This window comes from Ranitomeya imitator, chromosome 10, assembly GCF_032444005.1.
Source record: "Ranitomeya imitator isolate aRanImi1 chromosome 10, aRanImi1.pri, whole genome shotgun sequence".
NCBI classification, from domain to species: domain Eukaryota; kingdom Metazoa; phylum Chordata; class Amphibia; order Anura; family Dendrobatidae; genus Ranitomeya; species Ranitomeya imitator.
In genome coordinates, this window is record NC_091291.1 from 14,968,191 (window position 1) to 14,995,815 (window position 27,625).

The 27,625-nt window shown below is 45.8% G+C and overlaps 1 protein-coding gene across 2 annotated transcripts; it reads left to right on the forward strand.

Moving 5' to 3' along the window:
* The first annotated feature begins 9,063 nt into the window (after positions 1-9,063).
* Positions 9,064-27,525, forward strand: LOC138650906 (cornifelin homolog B-like). 2 transcript variants are annotated; one of them, XM_069740777.1, is made up of 5 exons: positions 9,078-9,216; positions 17,459-17,537; positions 21,256-21,376; positions 22,457-22,593; positions 26,627-27,525. In XM_069740777.1, exons 2-5 carry the CDS (start codon positions 17,508-17,510, stop codon positions 26,714-26,716), a joined length of 378 nt encoding a protein of 125 aa, XP_069596878.1. In that variant the 5' UTR covers positions 9,078-9,216; positions 17,459-17,507; the 3' UTR covers positions 26,717-27,525. The 2 variants fall into 2 exon arrangements, with proteins under 2 accessions (XP_069596879.1, XP_069596878.1); XM_069740778.1 differs by lacking the exon at positions 17,459-17,537 and having other exon boundaries at positions 9,064-9,216.
* The last annotated feature ends 100 nt before the right edge of the window (positions 27,526-27,625 follow it).

The window sequence follows — 27,625 nt, forward strand, 5'->3', positions numbered from 1 at the left end:
AATGAAGGGAACACAAACACCACAATTTAACTCCAAATCAGTTATGTCCAATTATGAAACAACTCTGATTGTAAATCAATTTCCCCTGCTGTTGTGCAAATGGAACAGACAAAAGGTAGAAATGATAGGCAACTGGCAAGACAATCCCTATTAAAGAGCAGGTGCCCACAGACCATTTCTCTGTTCTCATCCCTTTTGGCTGTTATTTTGGTCACTTTTGCATTTGGTCATTGCTCTCACCCCTACAAGTGCAGTTACATGAGGCTTTGTCTATAACCCACAGAAGTTGCACAGGTAATACAGCTCATCCAGGATGGCACATCAATGCAAGCTATGGCAAGAAGGGTAGTTGTCTGTCAGCGTAGTGTCCAGAGCATGGAGTACATACCAAGAGACAGGCCAGTACACCAGGAGAAGTGGAGGTGTCTGTAGGAGGGCAACAACTCAGAAGGAGGACCACATCACCCTTTTTTGTGCAAGGAGGAACAGGAGGAGCAGTGCTAGAGCTCTGCAAAATGACCTCCAGCAAGCCACTAACATCCATGTGTCTGCTCAAACTGTCAGAAACAGACTCCATGAGGATGGCCCGACGTCCACAATTGGGTGTTTTGCTTACCGCCAAACACCATTCAGAGCAATTGGGGTTTGCCAGAGAAGACCAAGATTAACAGATCTGACACTGGCGCCCTGTGCTCTTCACGGATGAGAGCAGGTCAACACTGAACACATGTGACAGAGGTTACACAGTCTGGAGACGCCGTGGATAATGTTCTGCTGCCTGCAACATCCTCCAGCATGACCTGTTTGGCAGTGGGTCAGTAATGGTGTGGGGAGGCATATATTTAGAAGGCCTCCATGTGGTAGCCAGAGATGCCCTGACTGCCATGAGGTACTGGGATGAGATCCTCAGACTCATTGTAAGAACATATGCAGGTGCACTGGGCCGTGGGTTCCTTCTGATGCATGACAATGCTAGGCCTCATGTGGCTGTAGTGTGTCATCAGTTCCTGCACGATGAAGGCATTGCAGCTATGGACTGGCCCGCCCATTCCCCAGACCTGAACCCAATCGAGCACATCTGGGACATCATGTCTGACTCCATCCACCAACGTCACGTTGCGCCACAGACTGTCCAGGAGTTGGCAGATGCTTTAGTCCAGGTCTGGGAGGAGATCCCTCAGGAGACCATCCGCCACCTCATCTGGAGCACGCCCAGGCATTGTACAGTAGGGAGATCATACAGGCATATGGAAGCCACACACACTACTGAGCATCATTTCCTTGTCTTGAAGCATTTCCACTGAAGTTGGATCAACCTGTAATTTGATTTTCCACTTTGATTTTGAGCATCATTCCAAGTCCAGACCACCATGGGATTTTAATTTTGATTTACATTGATAATGTTTATGTTTTATTGTTCTCAACGCATTCCTCTATGTAACAAATAAGAATGATAAAGATTTGCAACTGTAATATTTAATTCAGTGATATCTAGGATGTGGTATTTTAGTGTTCCCTTTATTTTTTTTGAATAGTGGGTCCTGTAAATCGGAGTTAGAAAACAACTCCATACTCAAGGAAGTGAGCTTACTTTAGTTAAGGCCATGTGGCCCATTTAGAATCAGCAGGAAATGTGTTCCATATGTCAAGGACATGGTTAATTGAAGTAGAATATGGAGGGATGTTAGGCTTTTATAAAGCAGTCAATTTTACGAGACCGCATCCCAAAACATTACAACGAAATATCCATTCACATGTAAAGTCACATCCATATGTACTTAAAAAAAAGAAATAGTCATGAAAGCCAATGAAGAGAGCGTTCTTGTCGGAATCACCTCCAGTAAATGGAGCCAGAACATCACAACTCCATAAACTGCAGATCCATTCCTATTCTCTATAATAGGAGATGATTTTTAGTAACCATTAGAGGCCACTTAAAAGTGTATGGAACTGGGGTATTCTGGCTATTTGTTGAGCTGATCAGTAAGGGGCATCGGACCCCCACTAATCTGATATTGAGAACCTATTGTTATACTTATTACCAAAAATGTTTATATCACATCAATCTACAGATTAAAAGTGTATAAGCTCAGTTATAGAACTGTAGTTTTAACAAACAGTATATAACGTGACACGAAAGATTCTAAACATGACAGATATCAGATGTTATCTCTATGGTCTACGGTAACACTCAAGACTGAATTCCCGAGAAGTGCGCAGAAACTGTAAACAGCACCTGTGGAACTCCGTATTCTTCATAAAACTACCGTATATACTCGAGTATAAGCCGAGATTTCGGCTTATACTCGAGTCACGGTCGGCGGGTGAGGGGGAGAGCGTGTCGCATACTTACCTGCTTCCAGGGCTCCTGGCGCTCCCCCTGCCTGTCCCACGGTCTTCGGGTGCCACAGCTCTTCCCCTGTTCAGCGGTCACGTGGTACCGCTCATTAAAGTTATGAATATGGACTCCACTCCCATAGGGGTGGAGCCGCATATTCATTCCTGTAATGAGCGGTGCCAGTGCCCGCTGACAGAGGAAGAGGCTGCAGTGCCCGGAGACCAGCTGTCCGGGAGAAGGAGCCAGGGACGCCGGGAGCAGGTAAGTATGTCATATTTACCTGTCTGCGTTCCACCCGCCGGGCACCGCTCAGTCTTCCCGTCCTCTTGCTCTGACTGTTCAGGTCAGAGAGCGCGGTGACATACTAGTGTGCGCGCCGCCCTCTGCCTGAACAGTCAGTGCGGAGAGACAGGACGCTGAGGAGCTGCGGGCAGCAAATAGAGGTATGTAATTTCTTCTTTTTTTATTGCAGCAGCAGCATTATATATGGGGCACAGCTTTATATGGAGCACCTTATGGGGCAATAATGAACGGTACAGAGCATTGTATATGGCACAGCTTTATATGGAGCATCTTATGGGGCAATAATGAACGGTACAGAGCATTATATGTGGGGCACAGCTTTATATGGAGCATCTATGAGGCAATAATGAACGGTACAGAGCATTGTATATGGCACAGCTTTATATGGAGCATCTTATGGGGCAATAATGAACGGTACAGAGCATTATATATGGCACAGCTTTATATGGAGCATCTATGGGGCAATAATGAACGGTACAGAGCATTCCATATGGCACAGCTTTATATGGAGCATCTATGGGGCAATAATGAACGGTACAGAGCATTATATGTGGGGCACAGCTTTATATGGAGCATCTTATGAGGCCATAATGCTTGTGCAGTATTATAATGGGGCACGTGACTGTACGGAGCATCTTATGGGGCCATAACGTTTGTGCAGCACTATATTGAGCAAATATCTCTATAGAGCATCTTATGGGGCCCTTATTACCCTTTATGCGGGATTATATGGGGCATATTTTAATATGGAGCATCTAATGGGGCCCATCAAACTTTATGGAGCATTATATGGGGCTCCTGATTCAATATGGATATTCAAAAACACAACCTACTGATGTCTCAATTAATTTTACTTTTATTGGTATCTATTTTTACTTTTGAAATTTACCGGTAGCTGCTGCTGCATTTCCCACCCTAGGCTTATACTCGAGTCATTAAGTTTTCCAATTTTTTTGTGGCAAAATTAGGGGGGGGGGGGTCGGCTTATACTCGAGTATATACGGTATCTATAGCTTCCTGCAAGAACGAGTTTCAACTTCCTTTTATTTTATGAATATTACGCATTTTAGCCACACCTTTTATTGCCTATATGAAGCTTGATCAAAATGTATTAGCGTCGGACAACCTGATGACCATTGACTTGTCTCCTTGCTAGCAAGCAATAAAATAAACCTTGCCTCGAATTCAGATGTCTCCAGTCTTCCATTGATAGTGAGAAGTTCTCCTGACACCGATCCTTTGGATGCATCATTGAAGAAAACAGAAATGTATCGGTAGTGCCTAGCAGCAGTCACTAAACAGCATATGGAGTTGTGATGTTCTGGATCCCGGATACCGGTGGTGACACCGATCGGACACTGTACAGGTCATCTATATAAAAAGTAACTGGGCACCACATTAACTTTTAAGCATGGTTGTACCATGTAATTTCATACTGATAAATGTCCTGTATTTTGGTGTATTATGGTCTACATTGGATTGGCAAAACCCAACCCAGGGTTGAATCTCTTTGTGAGGATGTAACAGAGAAGTAAACTAGTGGCTAATTTTAAAGTAGCTCTTTGCAGCTGTAAATAGGGCTTCCACGGAATAGCTCTGCCACATTGTCTATCAGGTCCCAGGGGGACCATGGCCTTTAAACTCTAACCCCTGTATAGAGATCTGGTTTGGTAAGTGGGGGGCCTGGGTTGAATCCATGGAGTAGCTGCTGGCTGATGAAGCAGGATGGCAGGGAATGGTCAAGTCACCAGGAGGTACAAATCAAGAGGTATGAGTGACAGGTAGAAGTTGCACTGTTAATTTAGAATCACCCAGCAATTATACGGGTTAAAATGGTAATAGCAGACAAGGAGTGGTTAGTTCTTCCCCAGGGGATACTGTGAAAGTGGATATTGTGTCCTGGACATCGAAGAGAAAGAGGTGTGTTAGGCTACGTTCACACTAGCGTTCAGCTAGTGTGCGTTGCGCTAGCGTCGGGCGACGCAGCGGCGACGCACGCGTCATGCGCCCCTATGTTTAACATGGGGGACGCATGCGTTTTTGCTTGTTGCGTTTTCCGACACGTGCGTCTTTTTTGACGCTAGCGTCGGACCAAGAAAACGCAACAAGTTGCATTTTTCTTGCGTCCGATTTTCGTCAAAAAACGACGCACGCGTCGAAAAACGCAGCGTTTTTGCGTGCGTTTGCACGCGTTTTTCGGTGCGTTGTGCGTCGCGTCGCCGACGCAGTGGCGCACAACGCTAGTGTGAACGTAGCCTTAGAGAGTCAGACTGAAATTAGACAATCTGTGTAGACCAGTTGTTCCTGGGAAGCGATTGCTGTAATTATAGAAGCAGTCAGGACAACCAGGAGAATCTTTATTACCTCAAGATAGAAGTGAGAGCTACAGCACCGGACTCATTCCCCACTTCCCACCTCACTGCATGAGAAAGGCAACGTGCTTCTTAGGTTAAGTGTTGTGAACTCTGTGATCAAGCTCCCTCCTGTGGTCAGGAGTGGTACTGCGGCTTCTGAGTTTCCTTCCTCAGGTGACGAGGTTAAGTCGTTAGGTGCTGCTCTATTTAACTCCACCTAGTGCTTTGATCCTGGCCTCCAGTCAATGTTCTAGCATTGGTCTTGCTTCCTCCTGGATCGTTCCTGTGGCCTGTCTGCTCAGCATAAGCTAAGTTCTGCTTGTGTTACTTTTGTTGCTATATTTTCTGTCCAGCTTGCTTTTTTGGTTTTGCTTGCTTGCTGGAAGCTCTGAGACGCAGAGGGAGCACCTCCGTACCGTTAGTCGGTGCGGAGGGTCTTTTTGCCCCTCTCCGTGGTTGTTTGTAGGTTTTTGTGTTGACCGCAAAGCTATCTTTCCTATCCTCAGTCTATTCAGTAAGTCGGGCCTCACTTTGCTAAATCTATTTCATCTCTGTGTTTGTGTTTTCATCTTACTCACAGTCATTATATGTGGGGGGCTGCCTTTTCCTTTGGGGAATTTCTCTGAGGCAAGGTAGGCTTATTTTTCTATCTTCAGGTCTAGCTAGTTTCTCAGGCTGTGCCGAGTTGCATAGGGAGCGTTAGGCGCAATCCACGGCTACCTCTAGTGTGGTTTGATAGGTTTAGGGATTGCGGTCAGCAGAGTTCCCACGTCTCAGAGCTCGTCCTATGTTTTGTGGTTTTTGTCAGGTCACTTGTGTGCTCTGAACTTCAAGGTCCATTGTGGTTCTGAATTACCTATTCATAACAGTTAAGACACTGTGTGTGTGACGAGAAGTTATCTGTGAAAAGAAATTATCTATGAAGAGACATTCGTATATGTTGATGAAGCATTGCATGAAGAGAAGTTATTCTGTGTGATGAAAAGATGCTTGAATAAAACCCCTGTGATCAACGTCACCTCAGAACTGTGTCATAGCTGTGTACCATTACCTCCCCTCTACTGTGGAGAATTCTAAGTAATGGTCGTCCCGAGTAAGATTTCCCCAGGATTCCAACAAGAACTCATGTTTCCTTTGTATCGCCCTCATATCCTGAGTGGCGTGCGTGCAACATACAGAAAAGGGACAAAATAGTCAAGCAGAAGAATAGTTGGAAAACAAGCAGAGGTCAGAAATAGGAATTTGTAAAAAAAAAAAACAAATCAGTACCAGAGTCAGAGGTGTGAAACAGGGTAAGCAGAATTGATAACTAGCAGTGGTAGACAGGGATTCAGGAGTTTATATAGTAAACAGCCTGTCCTGGGCTCTCGCCCATGCTCGCTGCCTGAGAAACGCCACGAGTCCCAGGGAATTAAGCAGGACTATGATGTTGTCATCCAATGTTGCTCATAAAAAAAGTTATCCCTCTTGCCCAGGGCAAATATTCAATTCATGCTCCAGCAATGGTCAGTCAAGGTAGTAAAGTGGACAGTTGACGATTCTACTAACACCAAACAACCGGGTACGTTTTCTATAGGAAACGTTAACTAGATGCCCAAAGCAATCATGTAGGTTCTAGCTCTCATATTTAGAAGCCCCTGTTCTAAATAAAGGGTGCCCAAAAAGGTTGTTCTTCTCCTAGAATTCCCACTGATCGGCTGTGAACTGTGAGCTAACCTAGGAGTAAGTATTTAATTTTCCTGCAGTGCCCCCACAGGGGAATTGGAGCATTACATCATGACCAACTGGTTGTCTGTGTAATACAGGACAGGCTGGGACCTCCAGAGGGAGACGTTCTGAATAGAGAATAACACATAAGCGTCCTGAATAGAGGAACTGTTCCCCTCTATTAACTCTGAAAACCCTAATAGGATAATTCAAATTAGGTTTTCTAGTCCAGATTTAAGTGTGGACAATTGATAGTCTTAGTGGTCGGGGTCTGACAAATTGATTTTCTAAGTTGTGGAATACACCTCACACACGGCTCGAAAACCTATTGATTCTCATTAAGAAAGAGCCACGGCGGCATTCTGTAAGCAGCACCTGAAAAACTCACGGCTCCTTCCCTTCAGAAGTCAGCGGAGTCACAGGATCACAAATCTCCAAATTAACTCTCAATTTGCTTTGTTGACTTATTAGAAGATTACTTTGAGCAGGAGCGCAATTATTTATGCTCCACAATAATTACCAAAAATCTTAAACTTCTCATATTCTTAAAAGCAGCCGAACAATTGTGGATTTTTGGCTCCAGAATTACAATTAGGGGATTACGGTGAGTAGTTGTGTTCACTAAACAATTATCTAACTCAAAGCTAAGGTTACATAATGAGGAACGTTGACGTATCTGTGGTGTTTCAGCTCCATTCACTGTTTATTTCCAGCTTCTGTGGGACCTGATAACAGCTGATCGGTGGAGGCACCAGGTGTTGGACCTCCATCTATTTGATATTGACGCCCTGTAGAGTTGCCAAGAGCGGTAGTCATGACCGAGCTGTTGTCTGGTTATGCCGGTAGCTCACCTAGTGTGCGCGCTTTCCCGTAATATTAGGGGCAGCGAGCGCGTTTTCCTAAATGCCCTCAGCTTGTTGCTGAGAGGCATTTAGAATAAGCACTACACCTGCAAGATGGCTCACAGCCAATAGCTGTATAGCTTGTATAAAAGACTCCCTCTCCCCTAGGAAGTCGCCAAGAATCGTGTAAAGTCATTAGTGACTTATATCCCCGGTCCCGGTATGGCCAGCCTTGTATCTAAAGTTCCCTGGTCTCAGTGTAGCCAGTCCAGTATTCAAAGGTCGCTGGTCTTGGTGTGGCCAATGCTATATCCATAGTCCCCTGGTCTCAGTGTGGCCAGTCCAGTATTCAAAGGTCCCTGGTCTTGGTGTGGCCAATGCTATATCCATAGTCCCCTGGTCCCAGTGTGGCCAGTACTGTATTCGTAGTCCCCTGGTGCTGGAGCAGCCAGTGTCTGAACGTCGTCCCCTTGTCCCAGAGGGGCCAGCAATTGAACCTTGTCCCCTGATCCTGGAGTGGCCAGTTCCTGAACCTCATTCAATGGTCCCAGAGTGGCCAGATCCTGAACCTCGTCCCCTGATCCTGGAGCGGCCAGTGCCTGAACCTCATCCAATGGTCCCAGAGTGGCCAGATCCTGAACCTCATCCCCTGATCCTGGAGCGGCCAGTTCCTGAACCTCATCCAATGGTCCCAGAGTGGCCAGATCCTGAACCGCGTCCCCTGGTCCCATAGCCGCCAGTGCCAGAACCTTGCTCCCTGGTCCATGAGCGACCAGTGCCTCTACATAGTTTCCCGGTCCGTGTGTGGCCAAACCCCGATCCAGTATCCTAGACTGGCATGTCTGAACAAACCCAAATCAATGTCAATAACCATTCTGTAGAGGTGGCGAAACTTACTAGTCTGAACATCGACCTAGCATTATTCAAAGTCAGCAAACCTGACCATTAGGGGCGAGGGCTGCAGCACCGGACCACACCTCTCACCACACCGTTGTGTGACTATAGCCAGAATGACTATCTGTCACACCTGACACACCCGTGACACAGACATGGTACACCTACAGATGGCCAAGTATGCATGTATCTTGAATGGAGGAAAAATACAAATTATCTTCCAGACATCTCAGGCACCAGCTTATCTTTCAAGAGAACAAAAAGGATCAGACATTTAGAAATCCAACAGCCAAATCTTTTTATATACATATATGTTTATTTTTATTATTTTCAAACAAACACTACCAGACCCGCATTTTTCGGAAGAAATGTCACAAAACCTAAAATTGTACAAAATTTAGTTTGTCTTCACTGCTCAGGTCCTAACCCACATCCTCCTTCTATAAGTTTTGTGGAGGCGAGAAGAGAAGCAGTGATGGTTTCCTTCAACCAAGGCTAAAAAAACAAACCTAAACATGTTATCAAAGGTAAGAGGAAGGGAGTAGACCAGAGAGAGAGAGGAAAACCAGAAGCGGAGAACTGAGAAGGGGGCTGTATGGAGGCTGGAGGTGGGAGTAGACACCAGTGAGGGGGGCTGGCAGCTTCACAATTCATGTATCTTTGTTTGGATCCCTTCCCTTCCCAGATGTTAGTGAGTGGTTCTCCATAACAGGACCAAGGGTAATAACTTCTTTTGACTTGCCATAAAGCGCCTTCCTCTGAAGACATGACTTCACAAGTGAGTATTTGCCTTTTAGGTTTAGTTTAGTCCGTATAGTCTGTGTGTCGATGATAGAAGACCGGTGGACAGGAGTCTTCTCCAACGTGAGGTGACCATATGGAGGACCTAGGCTTGGAAACCTATGGGTGGTATGGATTGAGTCTGGTGTGTTTGTTTTGCATGGGCTTTACTGGACAGTACGGAGGGTGAAGATACAATTTTTCCTCCTTAATTCTGGCCACATTTTATCTGCCCGATATTGGTTTGGTCTCTTGGTCTTTACTTGTTGTCTTTGGTTTCCTCCAAGCGTTCCGCGTATCTTCCTTTGCATTTACTATCAAACTGAAAAGAGCTTCCCATAAAAGTGACCCGTATGTAAAAAGGAGAATGGATTGTCATTTCCTCTGGGAAATAGGCGGGTGAGAAAAAAAAAAAAAATTCTCTCCAAGTTTGTAGGAAAATGATCTCCTAGGAAGCTTTGCTGTAGGTGATGGAATGTGGAGATTAGGAGAAACCAGTAGTTGGAGGATGTGGAATCCCACATGAGTGGGGTGCAGTAAGGGAATCTCAGCTTGTTCAAATCCCACCACTCGACCCCCCCCCCCCCCCCCCCCGCAATTACCACCTGGATATTACTGGACGCAGCACATGTACAAATGTAAAAGGAACATCATTTGCTCCATGTTTAGACAAGCAGATTCTCACCTGGACTTATGCTTGAAAAACAAAAACTTTAAAATTGATGTTAAAGTTAAAAAACAAGAAAATATAATAAGCTCTGCTAATGATCAACTATCTGCCTGGACTCTAAAACACAATTTTACCATTTTATAAATTTATTGATACATAACAATGATCCTGAGCTACATCCAGCATTATACCCCAGAGCTGCACTCACTATTCTGCTGGTGCAGTCACTGTGTACATACATTACATTACTGATCCTGAGTTACATCCTGTATTATACCCCAGAGCTGCACTCACTATTCTGCTGGTGCAGTCACTGTGTACATACATTACATTACTGATCCTGAGTTACATCCTGTATTATACTCCAGAGCTGCACTCACTATTCTGCTGGTGCAGTCACTGTGTACATACATTACATTACTGATCCTGTTACATCCTGTATTATACCCCAGAGCTGCACTCACTATTCTGCTGGTGCAGTCACTGTGTACATACATTACATTACTGATCCTGAGTTACATCCTGTATTATACTCCAGAGCTGCACTCACTATTCTGCTGGTGCAGTCACTGTGTACATACATTACATTACTGATCCTGAGTTACATCCTGTATTATACCCCAGAGCTGCACTCACTATTCTGCTGGTGCAGTCACTGTGTACATACATTACATTACTGATCCTGAGTTACATCCTGTATTATACTCCAGAGCTGCTCTCACTATTCTGCTGGTGCAGTCACTGTGTACATACATTACATTACTGATCCGGAGTTACATCCCTGTATTATACTCCAGAGCTGCACTCACTATTCTGCTGGTGCAGTCGCTGTGTACAAACATTACTGATCCTGAGTTACATCCTCTATTATACCCCACAGCTGCACTCACTATTCTGCTGGTGCACTCACTGTGTACATACATTACATTACTGATCCTGTGTTACATCCTGTATTATACCCCAGAGCTGCACTCACTATTCTGCTGGTGCAGTCACTGTGTACATACATTACATTACTGATCCTGAGTTACTTCCTGTATTATACCCCAGAGCTGCACTCACTATTCTGCTGGTGCAGTCACTGTGTACATACATTACTGATCCTGAGTTACATCCTGTATTAAACCCCAGAGCTGCACTCACTATTCTGCTGGTGCAGTCACTGTGTACATACATTACATTACTGATCCTGAGTTACTTCCTGTATTATACCCCAGAGCTGCACTCACTATTCTGCTGGTGCAGTCACTGTGTACATACATTACATTACTGATCCTGAGTTACATCCTGTGTTATACCCCAGAGCTGCGCTCACTATTCTGCTGGTGCAGTCACTGTGTACATACATTACTGATCCTGAGTTACATCCTGTATTATACCCCAGAGCTGCGCTCACTATTCTGCTGGTGCAGTCACTGTGTACATACATTACATTACTGATCCTGAGTTACATCCTGTATTATACCCCAGAGCTGCACTCACTATTCTGCTGGTGCAGTCACTGTGTACATACATTACATTACTGATCCTGAGTTACTTCCTGTATTATACCCCAGAGCTGCGCTCACTATTCTGCTGGTGCAGTCACTGTGTACATCCATTACATTACTGATCCTGAGTTACTTCCTGTATTATACCCCAGAGCTGCGCTCACTATTCTGCTGGTGCAGTCACTGTGTACATACATTACATTACTGATCCTGAGTTACATCCTGTATTATACCCCAGAGCTGCGCTCACTATTCTGCTGGTGCAAAGGTAACCAAGGAAAGAAAAGATCATGTCCACAAAAACGGGAGCACCTCAAACAATTCCCAAAAAGTACAAAGTTTTTATTGAAGAAATATAACAATAATAATCATAATACATCACACAAAAAAAACAAGACTAAAAACATTTAAAAATGCAAATGCACAAAACAAACGTGCACAACAGACATTTCCTAAATTCCTAATATAGGGAAAATGACTAACCACATCCCCTTCCCCTCCCAAAAATAGAGATAGATATATACACAACGTGATGGCCTATAATTTAGCCGTATAGCAATACATGTAATACAAATAGTCTCTATAAAATACTAATAGTCTCTGTAAAGTGCTCTCATATCCCCACTATCAAAAATACAGTGCATGCCTATATATAAACCCGCTGATATACTTCCTGTATTATACCCCAGAGCTGCACTCACTATTCTGCTGGTGCAGTCACTGTGTACATACATTACATTACTGATCCTGAGTTACATCCTGTATTATACCCCAGAGCTGCACTCACTATTCTGCTGGTGCAGTCACTGTGTACATACATTACATTACTGATACCGAGTTACATCCTGTATTATACCCCAGAGCTGCACTCACTATTCTGCTGGTGCAATCACTGTGTACATACATTACATTACTGATCCTGAGTTACATCCAGTATTATACCCCAGAGCTGCACTCACTATTCTGCTGGTGCAATCACTGTGTACATACATTACATTACTGATCCTGAGTTACATCCAGTATTATACCCCAGAGCTGCACTCACTATTCTGCTGGTGCAGTCACTGTGTACATACATTACATTACTGTTCCCGAGTTACATCCTGAAGATGCATGTTGATTTATGTTGATTTTGTTTAATTCATATGCCATGCTCTTTTCCCTCCATGTTACATAACAAAGTGGATCAGTTTTGCTTAGAGGCTTCTCTTAGGCTACATTCCCATGGTTCGTATTTTCGGTGGACCTTCGCAGCAGAGATCTTTGCAGAAAAGGTTCAAGAAAGCGGCAAATTTCACCCTTTGAATGGAAAAGGGTGAAACTTATACCTACATCTGCAGCATGAGTTGACATGTTTTGGTTCTTAAAACTGGGGTCTAAAGGGTAACATTTCTCCTTGTAGACAGCGACAAGTCAAGCCTGGAATATCAGAGTGAGGAGACATAATCCATGCAATTCTCTCAAGAATTAGACTAATGTTCTTTATACAATCGGGTACGCCTATTTCTGAAAGTTATCACGTTAGCTCTTTCTGCAGCAATGGTCCTAGCAGCTATCACCAGGTTTCCAGCTAGGCCACAAGTCCTCCTGACAAAGTCTATCAAGGAACGTTGAGCCTCCTGTGCACCAACCGGCCTCTACCCCAATTGTTGTTCTAACTCAGGCCAACCACTGTACCGTACGTTATGGCTGGAAGACGTCACGACCCTGCTCATTCTGTAACCGCAGGCATCCTCCTCTGGTCAATGTCTTCTCGTGGATCTTCAGTGCTTGACAGTCGGTGGGCATCTCCTAGGCCTGGGAAAAAGAGAACTGGGTCACAATTCTCAACGGCGTCATCTGGCCTTGGGGACTTGACCGGCGTGGGGCGAAGGTTCTAGGCTTGACCTGCGCAGTGTGGACTCTTGATCTTGACCTGCGTATTTCAGTTCTCTGAGTCTTGACGAGCGTAGTTGGGTCTCTCTTGTCCGGTGGTGACCACATCTTGGTGGTGCATACTTTCTGCTGCAGCCTGTTACACTGGCTTCAGTATCGTCTTCACCGCTCCTCTTCTTAGTTCCAACCCCTTTCTCCTGGGGCTTCTATATCCAGGAACTCTGTCATGGAAGCCACCTGACCAAGTCCCACACAAGAACTGCCTCCCCCTGCTGTTCTTCTGGCGCCAGTTGGTTCCACCTGGTTTTGTCCAGCTAACAGAGGTCAGTCTTTCTTCACTAATGTCACACCATGCAGGGGTTCTTCAAAAGGTATCATCTCTTCCTCTCACACATGCACTTCTGGGAAACTGAATATGCAAATTGTGTCTTCAAAAGAGAAAGAGAACTAGAACTCTAGTTCCACATATTGGAAGTAGTAATCCTAAAAAGTCAATATTGACCCTTTACATGGAATGTTTTGTGACTTGGTATAAGAGCCAAACCAGAAACGCCCCTCATCAGTGCAAAGTGTGAGATCTGATTTGGTTAGGTGAGAGGCTCTGGACTGGGGTAATGTTTCTCTAGTTCGCTTCTTCTGACAAAGATTACCAGTCATATAAAAAAAAATATATAAAAACAAGGACCAAAGAAAAAATTGACCACATTCGACAGGAAATCATCTCCCAATCTCTTCATACCATGCACGGTCCTCCCTCCCCCACTGCATCTAGTTCACTCTCTGACTTTGAACCAGTTACAGAAGAAGAACTAAGCAAGCTCCTTGCATCCTCTCGCCCAACCACTTGCACCAGTGACCCCATTCCGTCACATCTCCTCCAGTCCCTTTCCCCGGCTGTCACCTCTCACCTAACAAAAATATTCAACCTTTCCCTCACTTCCGGTATTTTTCCCTCCTCATTTAAGCATGCCATCATACATCCATTACTTAAAAAACCATCCCTCGACCAAAACTGTGCCGCTAATTATAGACCTGTCTCTAATCTTCCCTTCATCTCTAAACTCCTCGAACGCCTGGTCCACTCCCGTCTTACCTGCTATCTCTCAGATAACTCTCTTCTAGACCCTCTTCAATCTGGCTTCCGCTCTTTACACTCTACTGAAACTGCCCTCACTAAAGTCTCTAATGACCTACTAACAGCTAAATCTAATGGTCACTACTCCATGCTTATTCTCTTGGATCTCTCTGCAGCATTCGACACTGTGGATCATCAGCTCCTCCTCACTATGCTCCGCTCCATCGGCCTCAAGGACACCGTTCTCTCCTGGTTCTCCTCCTATCTCTCTGACCGATCCTTCACTGTATGTTTTGCTGGTTCCTCCTCCTCTCACCTTCCCCTTACTGTTGGGGTTCCTCAAGGATCAGTCCTAGGCCCCCTTCTCTTCTCTTTGTATACTGCCCCTATTGGACAAACAATCAGTAGATTTGGTTTCCAGTACCATCTCCAGGGCCGCCATCAGGGCATGACAGCCATGACTGTTGTATGGGGCCCGGTGGGCAGAGGGGGCCCGCATCGGGCCTCGTCTCATCTGCTCACCGAGCCCCCCCTGGAGGCGCTGCGGCTCACTATTGACGTGCGGGCCCGTGCCCGCACGTCAATAGTTAACAGTCGCCGCCAGCCAGTCGGAGGCTGGCAGCTGACTTGAACGGTGGCAGTGCGCAGTCGCACCTCGCCGGCGTCTGACGTCATCGTCAGCCGCCGGCGAGTGCGTCCTTCACCTGCGTGGAGGAGCTTTGCCCGCCGCGGGAGCATGGCAAGGTAAGAAGTTTTTTTTTTTTTTTTGGTAGCGGCGATCCAGGGGAGGGGGCCCGGGGCAGAGGAGATGCTGGACACAGACAGGGGCAGAGGAGATGCTGGACACAGACAGGGGCAGAGGAGATGCTGGACACAGACAGGGGCAGAGGAGATGCTGGACACAGACAGGGGCAGAGGAGATGCTGGACACAGACAGGGGCAGAGGAGATGCTGGACACAGGGGCAGAGGAGATGCTGGACACAGGGGCAGAGGAGATGCTGGACACGGGCAGAGGAGATGCTGGACACAGGGGCAGAGGAGATGCTGGACACAGGGGCAGAGGAGATGCTGGACACAGGGGCAGAGGAGATGCTGGACACAGGGGCAGAGGAGATGCTGGACACAGGGGCAGAGGAGATGCTGGACACAGGGGCAGAGGAGATGCTGGACACACAGGGGCAGAGGAGATGCTGGGCACACAGGGGCAGAGGAGATGCTGGGCACACAGGGGCAGAGGAGATGCTGGGCACAGACAGGGGCAGAGGAGATGCTGGACACAGACAGGGGCAGAGGAGATGCTGGACACAGACAGGGGCAGAGGAGATGCTGGACACACAGGGGCAGAGGAGATGCTGGACACACAGGGGCAGAGGAGATGCTGGACACAGACAGGGGCAGAGGAGATGCTGGACACAGACAGGGGCAGAGGAGATGCTGGACACAGGGGCAGAGGAGATGCTGGACACAGGGGCAGAGGAGATGCTGGACACAGGGGCAGAGGAGATGCTGGACACAGGGGCAGAGGAGATGCTGGACACAGGGGCAGAGGAGATGCTGGACACAGGGGCAGAGGAGATGCTGGACACAGGGGCAGAGGAGATGCTGGACACAGGGGCAGAGGAGATGCTGGACACAGGGGCAGAGGAGATGCTGGACACAGGGGCAGAGGAGATGCTGGACACAGGGGCAGAGGAGATGCTGGACACACAGGGGCAGAGGAGATGCTGGGCACACAGGGGCAGAGGAGATGCTGGGCACACAGGGGCAGAGGAGATGCTGGGCACAGACAGGGGCAGAGGAGATGCTGGACACAGACAGGGGCAGAGGAGATGCTGGACACAGACAGGGGCAGAGGAGATGCTGGACACACAGGGGCAGAGGAGATGCTGGACACACAGGGGCAGAGGAGATGCTGGACACAGACAGGGGCAGAGGAGATGCTGGACACAGACAGGGGCAGAGGAGATGCTGGACACAGGGGCAGAGGAGATGCTGGACACAGGGGCAGAGGAGATGCTGGACACAGGGGCAGAGGAGATGCTGGACACACAGGGGCAGAGGAGATGCTGGACACACAGGGGCAGAGGAGATGCTGGACACAGACAGGGGCAGAGGAGATGCTGGACACAGACAGGGGCAGAGGAGATGCTGGACACAGGGGCAGAGGAGATGCTGGACACAGGGGCAGAGGAGATGCTGGACACAGGGGCAGAGGAGATGCTGGACACACAGGGGCAGAGGAGATGCTGGACACACAGGGGCAGAGGAGATGCTGGACACACAGGGGCAGAGGAGATGCTGGACACAGACAGGGGCAGAGGAGATGCTGGACACAGACAGGGGCAGAGGAGATGCTGGACACAGACAGGGGCAGAGGAGATGCTGGACACAGACAGGGGCAGAGGAGATGCTGGACACAGGGGCAGAGGAGATGCTGGACACAGGGGCAGAGGAGATGCTGGACACAGGGGCAGAGGAGATGCTGGACACAGGGGCAGAGGAGATGCTGGACACAGGGGCAGAGGAGATGCTGGACACAGGGGCAGAGGAGATGCTGGACACAGGGGCAGAGGAGATGCTGGACACAGGGGCAGAGGAGATGCTGGACACAGGGGCAGAGGAGATGCTGGACACAGGGGCAGAGGAGATGCTGGACACAGGGGCAGAATGGAGATACGGGGTATGATGAAAGACATGGGGGCATGACTGGAGACAGATGGGGAAGAATTGGAGACACTGGGGGCAGAATTGGAGACAGATCTTGCAGGATCATGGGGCAGGATTGATATGATGGAGACAAATGGGTCAGGATGGGGAGATCATATGGGGCAGAATGGATACTCATGAGGGCAGGATGGGAGAACATATGGCTGACGCCAGGAATGAGACACACGGGGCCAGGATGGGGAATATTATTACCATAGGGACTAATTTAGGGATATTATTACTGCAGTGATGTATTTATTTTATTTTTTGAGGATACTGTTTTAAATGAGGGGGCGATCCTGTTACTGTGTAGAGTGATACTATGTCGCCTCTTTTTCTTCATGTGGTGTAATGTAGAAGTTGGGAAAATTAATTAATGTATTCTACAAGCAGAGCTCGAGATAACTGTGTTATTTCCTGCAGAAACGAGTCCTGGCTGGATGAAATGATGGCGGTCTGTGCTGGATGAAAGATGAAGGACTTCAACCTAGAGACGTCACTGGTAAGTCAGTGTGTTACCTATACACTGACACTATACACTGTATACAGAGCTCCTGTGTATAATTTCACTAGTGATCACTGTATTATCTGTACACAAACACTGCATACTAAGTACAGATCTCCTGTGTATAATGGCACTTATGGTGATAGTATGGTGCTTTTTTTTTTATTACTGATCAGAATTGTAGTATTCAGTCACTATGTGGTGGTAATATGTGGTCTGGACATGGTGTAGCAGTATTTGTTCTTTGTATGTGATATTATTGGTCATTTAAAAAATTGAAAAATAAATATAAATATACCTAAATTGTATTGCATATTTTAACAAATATTTAATAGGTTACAGTAGAGTAGGGCCCGGCCAAAAGTGTCTACTGTGTTATGGTGGCGGCATAAAAAATCTTTTGGCCAAAACAAAAGCTGCCGGCTATATGTGTGATCTGGTGATGGGAACTGTTAATGTGTGATAGGTGAGAAGTGGAGTTTTTCCAAGAGAGAGCGGTGGGACTGTGGACAGATCGTGGGGTGGAGCCTGGAGGCGGGGCTGGGGTGGAGCCTGGGCAGAGTCTCAAGGGGGCCCCGAAAATTTTGCCAGTATGGGGCCCCGAAATTTCTACTGGCAGCCCTGACCATCTCTATGCTGATGACACCCAATTATACACTTCTGCTCCTGATATCTCGCCTGCCTTATTAGAAAACACCAGTGATTGTCTTACCGCTGTCTCTAACATCATGTCCTCCCTCTATCTGAAACTGAACCTGTCAAAAACTGAACTCCTCGTGTTTTCTCCCTCTACTAACCTACCTTTGCCTGACATTGCCATCTCCGTGTGCGGTTCCACCATTACTCCAAAGCAACATGCCCGCTGCCTTGGGGTCATCCTTGATTCTGACCTTTCATTCACCCCCTACATCCGATCACTGGCTCGCTCTTCTTACCTGCATCTCAAAAACATTTCTAGAATTCGCCCTTTTCTTACTTTCGACTCTGCAAAAACTCTTACTGTTTCACTTATTCATTCTCGTCTGGACTATTGTAACTCTCTGCTAATCGGCCTCCCTCTTGCAAAACTCTCCCCGCTCCAATCTGTCCTGAATGCTGCAGCCAGGATCATATTCCTCACCAACCGTTACACCGATGCCTCTACCTTGTGCCAGTCATTACACTGGTTACCCATCCACTCCAGAATCCAGTACAAAACTACTACCCTCATCCACAAAGCACTCCATGGCTCAGCACCACCCTACATCTCCTCTCTGGTATCAGTCTACCACCCTACCCGTGCCCTCCGCTCCGCTAATGACCTCAGGTTAGCATCCTCAATAATCAGAACCTCCCACTCCCGTCTCCAAGACTTTACACGTGCTGCGCCGATTCTTTGGAATGCACTACCCAGGTTAATACGATTAATCCCCAATCCCCACAGTTTTAAGCGTGCCCTAAAAACTCATTTGTTCAGACTGGCCTACCGCCTCAATGCATTAATGTAAGAATCCCTGTGTGGCCTATTTAAAAAAAAAAAAAAAAATTGTTCTCATTCACTTTATGCAGTATTAGCCCTCTGTGTCTGTACTGTTACATACTTAGGCAGTTAACTGGTTCATGCAGCTTTACATGAACACCTGAGCCTTACACTATGGCTGGTCCGAATAACTAAAGCAATTGTTACCATCCACCTCTCGTGTCTCCCCTTTTCCCCATAGTTTGTAGCTTGCGAGCAGCCGGGCCCTCACTCCTCTTGTTTCTGTTTTGAACTGTGATTTCTGTTATGCTGTAATGTCTATTGTCTGTACAAGTCCCCTCTATAATTTGTAAAGCGCTGCGGAATATGTTGGCGCTATATAAATAAAAATTATTATTATTATTATTATTATTATAAGGACCGGTTCTCCTTTTAGACAATTTTGATAAATGAGGCAGCTTCGGCCATATTTGTATTGATCTTACACTGATGAACGAGAGAACCTTTCCCCGAGCAATGGGGAACAAGAATGACCATTGTGAGGACACTAGAGTGCGGACCCCCTATCTGGGAAACCTCGGTGAATTAGGTCATTGTCTCCTATACCGACCCCGCTTGCAGCCTCTCCTCTTTGAATGATCCAGGCTACGAATAAAGGAACGGACATTCCACCAGCTCCGACTTATTCCTGCCCTAATCCTTTCATTACTCCAGACGTTTGTATGAAGCCTGTCCCACGAGTCACTCATTACTTTGTAACATCTTGAGGAATTTACCATTCCGCAATACAAGGAGGCCCAGGAACGAGAAGAAAGCACGGGCATCAAATGAAAAGTCATCGATTTTGTTACCGAGAGCCTCGTGAAGGCAGGATCACATAAAATAACCGTCGGGTGGAATGGCACATTTTCCACCCCGATCACGTTCCCTTTTTCTGATCACAGGGAAACATAAATTTATTAATAATATTTTAAAATGCCTGAATGTACCAGTCCGTAAAAATAGCATAAATTGTGCCAAATTATCAAATTGGAACTATAAGCCATAATTACATAAAAAAAAAAAAATTGCATCCTATATCACGCACATCACGAGGGCAAGAACGCCAATTTTTTATGTCAACGATGGCGCACATCTATCAAATTGGTATGCGGTAGATCAGGACTTCTCGTGGTCATAACACAAAGTTGGGCATGTACTACCCCATTTTGTCTTGTTCAATCCCTCATACAAAATCTACAGCAGAAAAGTCCATTCCGCCAGATTCATCATTTGCATTTTTTTAAGACTTTTTTTTTTTTTATGTTGACTTTTTTGCTCCAAATTATTCTTTGTGGCTGCCATGGTTCATAAACTTTGGCGCAAAATCAAAAATTGAAACATTAAGTTTGCTAGAATGTTGCAAAATTTCAGGCATACATAAAAGGTTTAAAGGGGGAATATTTATCATTTTGGAGAGTGCCAAGTCGACGTAAGGAGACTTATTGGCCATGTAATGCTCCACTGGGAATATTAATATGCAAATAGACACTTCAGAAGGAAGAGGACTTGATCTCTGACACCAACTATTGGATGTTGCAAACTGAAAAGTCAATATCGACCCTTGGACGAGCCTTACCATATGACTTAGGATAAGAAGCCAAACCAAAATCTCCATTTGCAGACGTGTTTCGGGGGTGTTGCTCCTCTTCAATGCAAAGTAGAAGGTTTTATTTGGAAAGGTGAGAAGCATCTGACTGGGGGGGTCAAAAGGGTCTCGTGACCTACAAGTCTCCTTACGCCAGCTTGGCACTCTCAGCAAGAAGAAACATTCTCCTCTTAGACCATCAGTCTCTCACCTAGCCAAATCAAACCTCCTGCTTTGCACTGAAGAGGGGCAACATCCTGAAACACGCGTCTGTAAATGGAGTTTCTGATTTGTCTTCTTATCCTAAGTCATATGCTAAGGCTCGTCAAAGGGTCGATATTGTCTTTTCAAATTGCTACACCAATAGTTGGTGTCAGAGATCAAGTCCTCTTCCTTCTGAAGTGTCTATTTGCATATTTATATTTGACACCTCAGTTGCAAGGCGGTCAGGTCATGCTGGAGGTAGTAATTTCCCAAATTGGAGACCACTGCTGTATGGTTTGGACCCTGCTGCTTGAATAATAGCCAACTATGGCGACTCCCATATTGGATATATTTGATGCAATTTTTTATGCCGATAATGAAGACTCCAAAATCACCAATAAATCGCTGCGTTTGTGTTTTTACAGATGCAAATGACTTACCCGGTCACAGTGCAACCTCAGGTGGTGCAGGTATACACCCATTCCACCCCATTTGCCAACCGGTGGTCTTCTGATGTCATGGAATGTTGTAAGGATTGCGGAGTCTGTAAGTGCGACCATTCACTAATCTCGTCAACCTGTGTTACATAAAAAATATTAAAAAAAAAATCTGTGTTAATTCAACTCAAGACTAAAAGATTTTATAACATAGATTACTGGCAATAATTCATTTATGGCCCCATAAAACTTCATTTTGAGTTGGTTTACAACACCTACTCTTCTAGGAGCCATTCATGCAGCGTGGTTCAAAAATAATGATTGAGACGTCTGTCACTTTTCTTGGTTCTGCAAGAAACTTACTAAAATTATGTGAAACATCCCAATTATGAGATACTTCCGATAGTTCGTTTACGGATGTTTTTATGGTCAGAGGGATTGGGTAGTTGGAACTTCAATCCTTTCGGTTTTAGAGGAGATAAGTTTGGCACCAGCTTTCTCCCCATTGAAAACACATGAACGTTTGGTTAGGCTGAACGTTCACAACTATGGAGAGGGGAGTCGGCAGAGATAGCCTTCTACCATATGAACATTTGTGTCTTGTGTTTAGCCAGCTTTTGGTTACCTGGTGGCATCTGACAGTAATTTTCAGTCTGTGATTTTGCTGTGAAAAATAGTTAAATTGCATAGTGGTCGCACGTGACCAACATTGGATCCTATGGAGGCAAAATAGTGCCCACCTTGCAACCAAAAATCCATCCATCTTGGATTTTTTTTCCAACAGTGGCATCATAGCTGGTCGCAACCATATCAGAAGATGCAACGCTACACTGAAGTCTTCATTTCCAGGTTGTCCTAGCCCAGTGGTCCCCAACTCCAGGCCTCGAGGGCCGCCAACAGTGCAGGTTTTCAGGATTTCCTTAGTATTGCACAGGGGTTGGAATCATCACCTGTGCAGATGATCACATTACCACTGATGCAATACTAAAGAAATCCTGAAAACCTGCACTGTTGGCGGCCCTCGAGGCCTGGAGTTGGGGACCCCTGTCCTAGCCCATTGAATCGGAGTGCACAAAGCCTCCTAAGAAGGCTGATGGGTGGTATATCATGGTGTGCACTAGGTGAGCTGTTAAATCAAAACCATCGCAATGAAAGTGAGTTAGTCAATGATTGTTTTGGTGTCCTTTAGGTCTATGTGGAACATTTTGCCCGCTCATCTTGGCTTGCAAAGTGGCCTCGGATTTTGGAGAGTGCTGTTGTCTTCCGATGGTAGGAGGCACTATGCTCGCCTTACGTACCGGTATCAGAGAGCGGTATCGCATCCCGGTGAGCAGTCTACCATTATAGTACTCTCTCTTCTATTGCATCTTGCAACTTCCATTTTATATTTGTATTAGAGATTTTAGAGTTTTCACCATGATGGTATTACACACCGGGCGGTGCAGTTGCGTTTAGTGCCGGAGGAGAACCCAAGCACAATATTGCCTGGCCATATCATGGTTGGCGTAACATATGTACCCCCCAAATTGCTATATGACCCATTCATGGTGTTTTCGGATATCGTATGGATGACTTGTGCAGTGTCCAATGTCGGATGGGTGGGAGGTTGAAAGTGAGGGCAATGCAAGTAAGAACTGCACCACTACAAATATGCATGTCACGTAGAGTTAGTGGAAAATGTATTAGCACATCCCATTAGATCGGCCATGGCGTTGCTCTATCGCGGCAGAACCAGCCGTGATCCACAGCTCTTCTGATTAGCCGGTCTGGCACAACGCGCATGTGACAACCGGTTAGTCAACTAAAAAGCCACAAGCGCAGTCTGATTTTTGAATGGATCAATATCGGACATGTCTCTGTGATTTTGCATAGACCACTCGATCTGCAAAAAATCATGGACATGCGAAGACCCCATAGACTGTAATAGCTACCAGTTCTACCTATGAAAGAAAAAGAAAAAAAAAAAAAAAAAAATCGCACTTGTATGAAAAAAAAAAAAAAAACTTGAAAAGTTCCGCCAATGTGCGTCGCTGTTGCGCCGGCGACGCAGCGGCGACGCAGCGGCGACGTTTAACATAGGGGACGCGTGCGTCGTTTTGGTGGCGTTTTTCGCCACGTGCGTCGTTTCCGACGCTAGCGTCGGACGCAAGAAAACGCTACATGTAGCATTTTCTGTGCGTCCGATTTTCGTCGGAAAACGACGCACGCGTCGCAAAACGCGCGCGTTTGCGCGCGTTTTAGCGTGCGTCGCGCGTTGCGTCGCCGACGCACGGCGGCGCAACGCTAATGTGAACGTAGCCTTAATAGAACTTTTTTTGAAAAATCAAAAATAAATATAAAGTATGTCCTTTGCATGTTTTTAGAGAAAGTTGCATGTTCTGCTCAAATTTTGCAAAAAACAAAAAAACAAAAAAAACAAGCATATATAAAATTATTCAAGAGGGCGAACTGGAGGAAAACATTTGAGAAAAAACAAATTTGCATCTTGTAAAATAAAATATCTAGAAAACCACACCGACATCGACAAACATAAAAAACAAACAAAAACACATAATGGAGACTTACAACCAAATTAAAAGAAGAATTTGGCACAAATGAAAAATCGGCTAAAACCATGAAAAAAATTAACAAAAACAGGTGTAAACGCAATAATAAATCAGGTGATTAAGGGTTCATGCTTCATCCATTTTTCACACATTAAAGCATATAGGACTCCATGTTTTAATGCAGTCCAAGTGTCCGCAAACCCCCCCAAAAAAAAACGGAGACGTGATCGTATTTTTATCTCATTTGCGGATTATGTGCCGTTCGGTTAGGTAGGAGATAGTGATGAGTGAGCATGCTCGGATAAAGTGTTATCTGAGCATGCTCAGGTGCTAAGCGAGTGACTTCGGCGTGCTTGAAAGATATGTTTGGGTCCCCGTGGCTGCAGGTCTAGTATAGTCTATGGGGTTGTTGACATGTCCGTGATTTTTTGTATCTGTGCAAAATCGAGGAGACATATCCAACATCGATCCAAGTGTCAGATCCAACACAGCAATGAAAGTCTCAATAGGAAAAAAAATGGACAGGAAATGGATAGGAAAAATATTTTTCATGGACTAGATAAGATAGATTAGACAGATAAAGGCCCTCACCTCCGGTTCCTGTGCTTCAGCCTCCACATTGCAAAATACTGGCAGGGTTCAGGTCAGATTTTGCCTTAATTAAAAACACCTAAGTCTAGTGGGGAGGAGCACTGGACCAAAAGGAGCACAATGCAAAGACCCAAACCTCCCCCATATCTACTTACCTGATGTTAGGCCTCATTCAGACGCCTATTTTTCACGTGTTTTTTTTTTGGGTTTGAAAAATGCAGCTTATGCCATTTTTATCTGTTTTATGGATAGAATGCGTTGTAAGTCTGTGCAGAGCGTAAAACATGCGGAAGCTTCAGTATTCGATCAGTTTTGGCATCCGTATTTGCATTGATTGTTAGATTCATTTTTGCCTAACAGAGCAAAAATAGCAATAAATGCAAATATGGAGGCCAAAACTAATGGAACACTGGAGCTTCCAGCGTAACGATTCGTCCAAATTGTGGATCTGTGTTAGAAACGGGTAGTAATACGCTCGCGTGAAAGTGGCCTTAAATTCTTGGGACAAGTCTGTGTTTTTTTTCACGGACCCAATGTGGGCCAAATAAATAAGATTTTTGTTTTTGATCAAATTTGCAAATGTACGGTAAGTGAAAGGCCCCATGAATGGATCGCTCATGGAGGCCATTCCCGTGTGATCCGAGGGCTGTCTGCTTTTTACAGTTTAATCGGTAAAGAAACTTGGAAACTTTTCTTTTTTGCGTATGAGAAAAATATATGCCGCACTGATGGTAAAAACAGACACGGGGATGAAAATCGGATCCAGGTCACTGATGAAAACTGGTCCTTTTTTTTTATATTTGGAGGAAAAAATGGACGTCCAATTAAGACCTAAGTGTAGCCAGGACGTGTTTCCTAATGATTCTACTGTACAAGCTGTGAGAGTAAGGCCGGGGTCACACTTGTGAGTTCAATGCGATAAACTCGCATTAAGTGTCGGCACTCGGGACCGGAGTGTGCGGCTGTATGTATTTCTATGTAGCCACACACTCCGATCCCGGGTGCCAGCGTCAATGCCGGGACTTGATGCGAGAGACTTGGGCAAGTTTCTTGCATTAAACTCGCAAGTGTGACCCCGGCCTAAAGGCTCATGCAGGTATCTACGAAACTCGGTCCGGGCACGGACAGCAATGCACGGACTGTCGGCGGGCCTCCTGACCTGAACTAAACAGTGTCATAGACATATATAATGCTGTTGAGTTTGGCTCATGAGACTCGTGGACACTTTGTGCTTGGACTATCACGGATACCTGCATGAGCGTATATGATGCTGTCGCGTTTGGATTGTGAGACTCGCGGACAGTCCATGCTCGAATCGGGTTTGATGGATGGCTGCATGACCATATATGATACTGTTGAGTTTGGATTGTGAGACTCGCGGACAGTCCATGCTCGGATCGGGATTCACGGATGTCTCTATGAGCGTATATGATGCTGTCAAGTTTGGATCGTGAGACTCACGGACAGTCCATGCTCGGATTCGGTTTCATAGATGTCTGTATGAGCATATATGATACTGTCGAGTTTGGATCATGAGACTCGCGGACAGTCCATGCTCGGACCGGGTTTCATGGATGTCTGTATGAGCGTATATGATACTGTCGAGTTTGGATCATGAGACTCGCGGACAGTCCATGCTCGGACCGGGTTTCATGGATGTCTGTATGAGCGTATATGATGCTGTTGAGTTTGGATTGTGAGACTCGCGGACAGTCCGTGCTCGAATCAGGTTTCACGGATGTCTGCATGAGCATATATTGTGCTGACGAGTTTGGATTGTGAGACTCGCGGACAGTCCATGCTTGGACCGGGTTTCACGGATGTCTGTTCCATGCTTGGACCGGGTTTCACAGATGTCTGCATGAGCATATATGATGCTGTTGAGTTTGGATCGTGAGACTCGCGGACAGTCCGTTCTCGGATCGGGTTTCATGGATGGCTGCATGAGCATATATGATGCTGCCGAGTTTGGATTTGTGAGACTCACGGACAGTCCGTGCTCTGATTGAGTTTTACAGATGTCTTTATGAGCATATATGATGCTGCCGAGTTTGAATTGTGAGACTCTTGGACAGTCCATGCTCGCACCAGGTTTCGGATAAGCCCGATATTGAGATTAGAACGCCTGAAAGCAGGCAGAACATTGTGACAGAAAAGCACGACCTGGTGGTATGTCCTCATATTTCTATGCAAACTCTGATCTCTCGCCTCTTGTCTTACAGGGCTCTATCTGCAATGACTGTGTGTGTCTCACGTGTTGTGCCCCCTGCACGCTATGTCAGATGGCTCGCGAGCTGAAGGAAAGAAAGTGAGGAGATGGTGGCCAGGACTAGATGATAAATAGAGTAGATATCTTCTTATAAAAAGGCAGAAGCCTCCATAAGCTTCTCAGAAGGGCTCGTCTCAATGGAGCGGGGTTTTCAACAAATTTGCATACCCCGGCCTCCGCTTTAAACATTCGCCCGCTCAGTGCATGTTGCTTTAATAGGGGAGTCAAGATAAGAGCCTGTCAGTCTGAATACGGACTGTGATGTCCGGACCAGCCGTGGGTCTCCTCACCTGATCCCAACACCCTCATATATGCCTATGAGACGGAGTAGGGTCAGGAGATTCATGGCCGGCTGAGGCACCACAGTCCGCATTCAAACCATATTTAATGAACGTCCAAATTTGGCCTTATGTGTATGATTAGCTTTACGCATTCAATCTTTCCTTAGTTTTTATGTATAAAATTCAATTTAATCAGACTTTAGTCTGTAGACTGTTCCAGAAGGCGCCAAGTTGCCTTTGTGTATATATTCCGAAGGAATAGTATCCTTGTTACCCATAGCAACCAATCAGAGTTCAGCTTTCATTTTCTAAACGGCACTGAAAAAATGAAAGCTGAACTCTGATTGGTTGCTATATAGATATCCTTCTTGCCCCTAGCAACCAGATCACTTCTATTATTTTAGCTGAAATTTGATCCATTGCTAGGCGCAACAGCTCCACTTCCTGTCTGAATTTGTATATATTACACACAGTACGGGGTCCTCCAATGCCTCCATTTTTATTATATACCATGTTTCATATTTGTTATTTTTATGATAAATCTCTTTGGCAATAAACGTATATTACTTTTTTTCCTGGGTCCTTTTTTTGTGACTAACTATATGGTATGTTGTGATCCAGTGGCCAAAAATTACTACTGAAATTAGACCTTTCATGTGCCCTCGGGTGTT